Below are 8153 nucleotides of genomic sequence, written 5' to 3' on the forward strand. Positions count from 1 at the left end.
CGCGCCGCCGCCGCCGCCCCGCCGTTCGCGCCGCCGCCGCCCTTCCCGCCGCCGCACGCGCACCGGTTAGAACGCGTCCGCCCGCCGTTCCCGCCGCCGCGCCGCCCCGCCGCCCCGCCGCCCCGCCGCCACCGCCGCGCCGTGTCGAGCAGCGCCGCATGGTGCGCAGCCGGCGCACCGCGCTGAGTGCGCAGCGCGCCGGTGCCGCAAACACGTTCGAACAGGTAGGTGCGCAGCTGGCGCGCGCTGGCTGCGCACCTCCATAAGCGCAATGCTAAATTGTAGTTCCGCCACCGGCCGCTAGGCGGCGCTGGTAGTGGCGCGCCGCGGGTATAAAGCCAGAGCGTGCGGAGCGGTCAGGCATCATTGTCCCTCCGGCTTCGTCCGCGACACATCTCCTTTGCCTTCGTGCTGTCCTCGCTATTCCTCGGCTTTCGCGCCGCTCCTCAGTCTTCGTGCTGATCCTTTCCTCGGCCTTCGCGCCGCTCCTCTCCTTGGCCTTCGTGCTACTCCTCTCCTTGGCCTTCGTGCCGCTTCCTAACCCTGTCTCTTGACTCTCGCCGCCATGGACTCCAAGTTGATTGAGATCCTGGACGAGTGGGAGGAGGGCATGTTCATGTTCCCGGAGCTGCTGTCAGAAGCTTATACTACATTTCTCGGGCAGCTCGTTGGGGCCACTGCAGCGGAGCGGAGCGACCCTCGCGTCGTCCCATTCCTGCTTGCCGGCTATCTGGCGTACTTGGAGGACCAGAAGGGTGAGGATCCTCATGCTGCCTTGACCTACCGCATGGCTTTGGCCATGGTAGGCTGTGGGTCGAACGCTCCACCCCACGTTGCCCCGCCACGCCCTGCCACGCCACAACCCGCCACGCCCTGTGCTGCCACACCTACGCCTAGGTCACCTTCACCTCAGCCAGGTCCCTCCAAGTTCAGGTCACCTTCGCCTCAGCCAGAGCCTCCTCATTCACCCTCGCCTCAGCCAGGCCCCTCCAAGCAGAGGTCACCCTCGCCTCAGCCAGGTTCTTCTGAGTCGAGGTCACCCTCTCCACAGCCAGGTCCATCTCGTTCCCCCGAGGCCGCCAAACGCCCAAGGGAGGAGGATCAGGAGGAGGAAGGCCCTACCCTGGAGGTGCTTCAAAGCCGTGAGCGTGAGCTTAAACGGTTCAAAACAAAATTCCGCGAAGAAGTGGTTATGATCAAAGGTCTTGGTGACACTTTACCATCAGGAGACCTTATGGTATCGCTCTTCGACACCATGCTGCAGCGACAGCGAGAGGCTGTCGATGCCAAGGATGATGACAGGGCAATCCTTGAAATTGAAAGTGCAGAAAATGTTGACAACCCTCTGTGGTTTAGCATGAGGAGGGTTGACCAACTTAACGGTCAAGTTGTGCTCGACAAGCTTGAACGTGTTTTGAACTCTAATCAGGCTTTCATGGCCAATGGGGTCATGAAAATTAGTTACATACACGTCCCTACTCCAGAAAATGGAGGTCGTCGCACTAATCGGGTTCAGAATGAGACTATGGACCAATGGCTACAAAGAATGGTCGACAAAAGTACCATATTTTCACCTGACAACACCAGGGACTCCATGTGCTTGGCACGGAGCATATTTGTGGCCAAGTCTAGGAAGGGTCTTCACAGGTCCTCGTTTCTACGGCTTAAGAAACCGGAGTCAGGGGAACAGGACAAGGGGGCTAAGGCTTTGTGTGACAAAGCGCACATTGGTTACGATCAAGCCTGTGGTCTAGATGAAATCAGAATGATGCAGGATATACTGCCTGATTATCGACTCTGTGTTTTTACCGACAAGCATGGTAAAGAGTGCATATTCAAGGGGCCTTATAATGCAACGCGTCAGAATCTGTACCTCCTTCTGCACAGAGAACACTTTTCGGCTATCCTCTATCCTTGCCAGGCATTCGAAGTTCATTTCGAATGCCAAAAATGTGTAGCTTTTTACAACCACAACACAGATCACCGTTGTGAGGGTTCGTGCTGGCGTTGTTTTGGAGATACGGTGCACGATGACCCCACCACTCCTCTTGTACGGTGTCCAGACTGTCGGCATCAGTTCTCAGGTGATGAGTGTTTGAGATTTCACAAAACTGTGAAAATGAGGAACTCTAATCACACAAAATGTCAAGTCTTTCGGTTCTGCACCAATTGCTCCAAAAGCTATAACGTTTTGAAGTCACCAAAACATGTATGTAATTTTGTTTATTGTAAAAACTGTAAAGAAAATGTCAAGGAGAATCACCTTTGCTACATGAGTGGATGGACTGAGCCAGAGAAAAAGAAAAAGTGGAACTATGTAACGGTGTTCTATGACATTGAAACTACTCAATGTGATCCTGTTGAGGGAAAAGAAAACACATTCGAACACAAACCAAACCTGCTCGTTTCACAAGCAGTGTGTGATGATTGCACCAAAGTGCCAGGAAACGACCATTTCTGCACGGTGTGTAAAACCAGGCAACAGGTATTCCACAACTTGGATGACCCTGACGCTAATGTTATGGGCTTGTTTCTGGACTACCTCCAATCTTTTGGACCTAAGACAAGCGTTTTGATAGTGGCACACAATGCAAAGGCATTCGACGCCATTTTCGTTCTCCAGGAATTAGTGAAAAGGGAATTGAAACCAGATCTTATCCTGAACGGTGCTAAAATCCTGTGCATGAAGATCGGCAATTGGAAATTTATTGATTCCCTAATGTTCCTGCCAATGCCCCTAAGCACTATGCCAAAGTCATTCGGGTTCACCGAACTCAAGAAAGGGTACTGGCCCTTCTTAGCTAATAAACCAGAGTATTACAATTATGAAGGCCCCCTCCTAAACAAAGAACTTTACTGTGTGTCAGGCATGAAGTCAAAGGCCGCCAACGACTTTAATACATGGTACGATGCCCAGGTAACTGCAAAGTACATCTTCAACTTCCGAAGGGAGTTAATTGAATATTGTATATCTGACGTGACGATTCTGCGTCACTCGTGCCAAGCTTTTAGAAAGCTTTTCCAAAAAGTTGCTGGGTTTGACCCAATGCTCCACTGTATTACACTAAGCAGTGCATGCATGGCGGCCTTTCGCCGGAATTTCTTGACCGCCAACACGATAGGTCTTGTGCCTCCAGGAGGATATCATGGCAGAGGCAAGCAAAGCCACATTGCTCTAAAGTGGCTTGATTATGAGGCCCACAAACTCGGCAAGGTCATAAAGACTATTTACACCGACCGTGAGGTCCGTGTCATGGGAAGGGCAGTGGATGGTTACATAGAAATCCCTCAACCAAATGGCAGCACTGAGCGCCGCATTTATCAATTTCACGGGTGCTATTGGCACCAGTGCCCCGAACACTTCCCAGCTAACGAAGACGACATAGAAAACAAATACCAAAAAACTAAAAAGATCACAGCTATGTTCCGAAAACAGGGCTATGTTGTGATAGAAAAGTGGGAATGTCAGTTTAAACTGGACCTTGCCAATGACCCCGAAGTCAAGAACTTCTTTGAGAACAATCCAACCACACGCACTCCCCCTCTGCAGCTAAGAGACGGCCTGGCGGGTGGACGAACGAGTGCTCTTAAATGGCACTACCAAGCCAAACCAGGCGAAAAAATAAAATTAGTGGATGTCATTTCAGAATACCCAAATGCCAATCTTCGGGCAGAGTATCCAGTAGGCCACCCAGAAATCCATCTAGAAGGATCTCCTGAGATGCCACCCCCAGATTTCTGGAATGGCATGATAAAATGCACTGTGTTACCCCCAAAAGACCTTTACCTGCCGGTTCTCCCATACAAATGTAATGGAAAACTCCTTTTTCCACTCTGTCGCACATGCGCTGAGAACGAGTGCACAGAAATTTGTCAACACGCACCTCCTGAGAGACAGATGATGGGTTCGTGGTGTGCACCAGAGCTTCTCTACGCTCTCAGGGAGAAGAACTACCGGCTTCTTGCTACCCACGAAGTATACCAGTACCCTGCCACATCCCAGTACGATCCTCAGACACGACAGGATGGGTTGCTTTCTGCGTATGTCAGGTGCTTTATGGCCCTGAAGATACAGGCAAGTGGTTGGCCTGTCGACTGTGACACTGATGAGCTCAAAGCCAAGTTTGTGGAAGATACCTTGAAACACGACGGGGTCATCATAGACCCCGCAAAGATGATTAAGAACCCCGCTCTGCGCACTTTGGCCAAACTAATGTGTAACAGTTTTTGGGGGAAGTTCGGAGAAAAAACGCTTCGACCCAAGACAGAGCTGATCAAGGAACATGAAGCATTGTTAGAGCTGATAACAGACCCTCGTAAAACCGTGACTGCCCTTCTCCCTCTAAGCGAGACCTTACTGCAGGTCACATGGCAGCCAGTAGAGGATTCAGAGGAATCCCTACCCACATCCTCCCTGATACACGCTGCCTTTACGACCTGTCATGGCCGTCTTCAATTGTACAAGTACTTGGACGAGGTAAAGGACCGTGCACTTTACCACGACACTGACAGTGTGGCGTACATCAGTCGGCCTGGCCAGCCAGAACTTCGCCTCGGCACCCACTTGGGTGATTTAACAGACCAGATTGAAGAAGATCATGGCCCAAACTCGTACATCACAGAGTTCGTTGCGGGGGGCCCTAAAAATTATGCGTACAAGGTCGCTGTAGGTGGGGATACAAAAAACATAAAAGTTTGCATAAAAGTCCGGGGAATTTCTATTAACAAGTCCTGTGACTCACTGGTGACTTTTGAAAGGCTTAAGTCGATGGTAATGGGGGAAAGAGACAAAACAACTGTTCCCATTCCCCTCCAGATTACCCGATTGCCTACTTGGAAGGTGGTCACGCGCCCTACGACCAAAAATTGGCAGGCCAAAAACACTAAGAGGCGGCGGGTTGACATGGCTAACACAGTCCCCCACGGCTTTAATGCCTGGTCTGAAGCCGATGAGGAGGATCAAGGACTCCTCGAAGTCATGGGCTTCATGGCAACTGATTAAATCGGTGGTGTGTCTGAAATGAAGAAGAAGCAAGCTGCTTCTTTGCGCAAGGGAGGAGCAGGCTGGCCCTATAAAAGTAACCCACAACTAATGATGCCCATCAGTCTTCACGATGGACCTCAGATTCCAACATCCTTGCACCGCCCTCGTGGTGGGTGGAACGGGAAGTGGCAAAACTTTTTTCATAAAACGCCTTATTGAAAATAGAGATGAAATGTTCAATGTAAAATTTGAACAAATTATTTTCTATTACTCGGAGTGGCAGTCTCTGTATGACGAGCTAAAAGACAAGGTCGATTTCAGACAAGAACTTCCTGTTCTGGATGACCACCCAACTGGACAAGGGCCCAAGCTTATTGTGATTGACGATTTTATGGACGAGATTAAGTCTCACCACAAGGAAATCCTTAAGTTCTTCATCAAGGGTAGCCATCACAGAAACCTTAGTATTTATTTCTTAAGTCAGTGTCTTTTTCCTGACGGTCTAAGGCAAATAAGTCTCAACACACACTACATCGTGATTTTCAAAACAAGTCGAGACGTGGCACAGGTGCGCACATTCTGCATGCAGGTTGACCCTACTCATTTCCGAGCCCTCCTAGAGGCTTATCACGACGCCACTCGGGCTGGCTTTACATACCTGCTATTTGATTTCAAGCCCAATCAGAAAGACCATTTGCGCATGCGCACTCTGATTTTTCCCGGCGAGTCCACAGTCGTTTACATTCCCAAGGGAAAGTATAAAAGGGAGATGGATACGTTGGTCTGAATCAGTCGTTGACAATGGCTCCTGCCGACAAGACACACCAGGTCCTCCGTTCAGCTAAACCTAATCTACGCAAGGCTATTATAAATAGTTCTGACAAAGCGATCATCTACGCTATTTGTGAGATCTGTGATAACTTGCTGAGCGGTAACATTCCACTAACTGCCAGTCAGAAATCTAAACTTCACAGGTATCGTGCAACTATCAGAGAACTCGCACAAAAGGGAAAAGGTCTAAAGGAAAAAAAAGAAAAGATTCAAAAGGGGGGCACATTTCTTCCTCTTTTGCTTTCCACGGTGGCATCTGTCCTCCCTAGTCTCTTTAAATGAATCATGTCAAGAAAATGATTCTTGTGCCGCACGAGAGTGTGGCCAGGATGAACGACCCTATGCCATCCACTGCTCAAATTCAAACGAGTTCACTCGACGCAGAAATGGATCTTATTATGAAACAAAAATACGCTAGTGACGACGAAAAATGGAAGCACTACAATGATGCTCTACAGCGCTATCTCTTTTTCACAAAGGAACGACACAAACCTCTTCAAATTTCAGTCGAGAATTTTACAGAGTCTCACGAAAGTGAAGAGTTGATTCGTCAACAACTTGAGACAGCCCTCCCAAAAACATATAAAGCCTCTGCCCTTAGAATTTTTGATTATCTAAGCCAAGCTGACTCCAAAGTCACATGGGACTCCACGGGTACCGTATCCATAAACAAGCAAACGGTTCCTAACTCTAACATCATTGATCTTATATCAGACCTCACAAGAGCTCGAAAAAACTTTGAACCAGTAGGGGTTTCGCCTTTCATTAAAGCACTAGCTGCTATAAATATTCCTCTCGAACTCATACAGAACTCCAATAGAAGGGCCGATATTATTTCGGCTCGTACTCAGAGCGGTTCTGGTATTAGACCTGTACTAACCAGTTCTGTCACAACATTTAATAAGGTAAAAACACCTAAGGGTCTTCTTGTTAAACAAAACAAAACACAAAAACAAGTGAAAAGAAATGCCTGGAAATCTTGGTAAAGTATACCACGATCCTGCCCACCCTGCCTCATATGGTACAGCATGGAAACTATGGAATACCACAGGCGAGAAAAAAGAAAAAACAGTTCAGTTTTTGGAAGGGGAAGATGCATACACACTGCACAAACCGGCAAGGCGTCGTTTCTCTCGTAATGTCACTTATGCGGATAATATTGATGACAGTTGGCAGACAGACTTGTCAGATTTCCAGTCCTTGAAAGACGATAACAAGGGTTTCACGTTTATTTTGTGCGTCATTGACACATTTTCAAAATTTGGCTGGGCCGTGCCTCTGAAAGATAAGTCTGCACAGTCCATCATTAATGGATTTGAAACTATTTTCAAAAGTACAACACGCAGACCGACTCGTCTTTTTTCTGACAAGGGGAAAGAGTACATTAATAAGTCGTTTCAAAAATTTCTTAAAGACAATTACATTACATACATTCACACACATAATCCCGACATCAAGTGTTCAGTGGTGGAGCGCTGGCAGCGCACCATCAAGTCAAAACTATTTAAGCGATTCACTCACACTGGGAATTACAATTATGTCGATGGCCTTCTCGCAGATGTAGTTAAAGCCTACAACCACACTTACCATCGATCAATTAAAATGAGACCGATTGACGTGACGTCCGATCGTGTGTTGGAAGTATATAATAATCTGTACCATGGACTTCAGCTCACTAATAAGAAAACAAAATTTAAAGTGGGTGATCATGTCCGAATCAGTCGAGAAAAACAAACGTTCGAGAAAGGGTATACGTGGAACTGGAGTGAAGAGATATTTAAAATCGTTCAGGTCATTCCTCATTCGCTGCCAGTGTACAGGCTGGAAGATCTCGATAAGGATCCGATTCAGGGCACGTTTTATGAGGCAGAACTTCAGAAGGTCACGAAGCCCGAGGCATTCAAAATAGCATATATAGTGCGCTCAAAAGGTAAAAAGGGTAATCGTCAACACCTCGTCCACTGGAGAGGTTATCATGAAAAAAGTCGCTCTTGGATTTTTGATTCAGATCTAGTATGATGGATTTCTACGCCTTTCTACCTAGTAACGCAAGTCCTGCTGTCTATCCAGACAATAAAACTTCACATTTTAAAACTGAGCTCTCTCAGCGCATGGAACTGCATGGAGAATGGCAGGCAGCCCTTATAGAACTTCACTACCCAAACACAATAGCCCAGGTCGTAGAGGGAGAGAATGAAATTACTGTCGTGACTGACAGTATCGTCGATACGGTAGCGGTCAAGCCGGGCTCTTATAGCTCTGTCACTGATTTTCTCATATGCTTGAGCGATGCACTACGAACCTTTGAGAACAATGAAGTCGGAAGCAAAACATACTT

General features: G+C 48.0%; 1 protein-coding gene across 1 annotated transcript; it reads left to right on the top strand.

Moving 5' to 3' along the window:
- The first annotated feature begins 565 nt into the window (after positions 1-565).
- Positions 566-5002, top strand: LOC113213945 (uncharacterized). Its single transcript, XM_052272631.1, has 2 exons — positions 566-802; positions 914-5002. The coding sequence occupies exons 1-2, from the start codon at positions 566-568 to the stop codon at positions 5000-5002; spliced, it is 4326 nt and encodes a 1441-aa protein (XP_052128591.1).
- The last annotated feature ends 3151 nt before the right edge of the window (positions 5003-8153 follow it).

The sequence above is a fragment of the Frankliniella occidentalis genome, unplaced genomic scaffold (genome assembly GCF_000697945.3).
Source record: "Frankliniella occidentalis isolate FOCC.00 unplaced genomic scaffold, Focc_3.1 Scaffold216, whole genome shotgun sequence".
Taxonomy (NCBI): domain Eukaryota; kingdom Metazoa; phylum Arthropoda; class Insecta; order Thysanoptera; family Thripidae; genus Frankliniella; species Frankliniella occidentalis.

Coding starts and splice junctions, on each gene's coding strand:
- LOC113213945 (XM_052272631.1), top strand. CDS start 566: ATGGACTCCAAGTTGATTGAGATCCTGGACGAGTGGGAGGAGGGCATG. Junction 803..913: donor ACCGCATGGCTTTGGCCATG/GTAGGCTGTGGG, acceptor CCTTCACCTCAG/CCAGGTCCCTCCAAGTTCAG.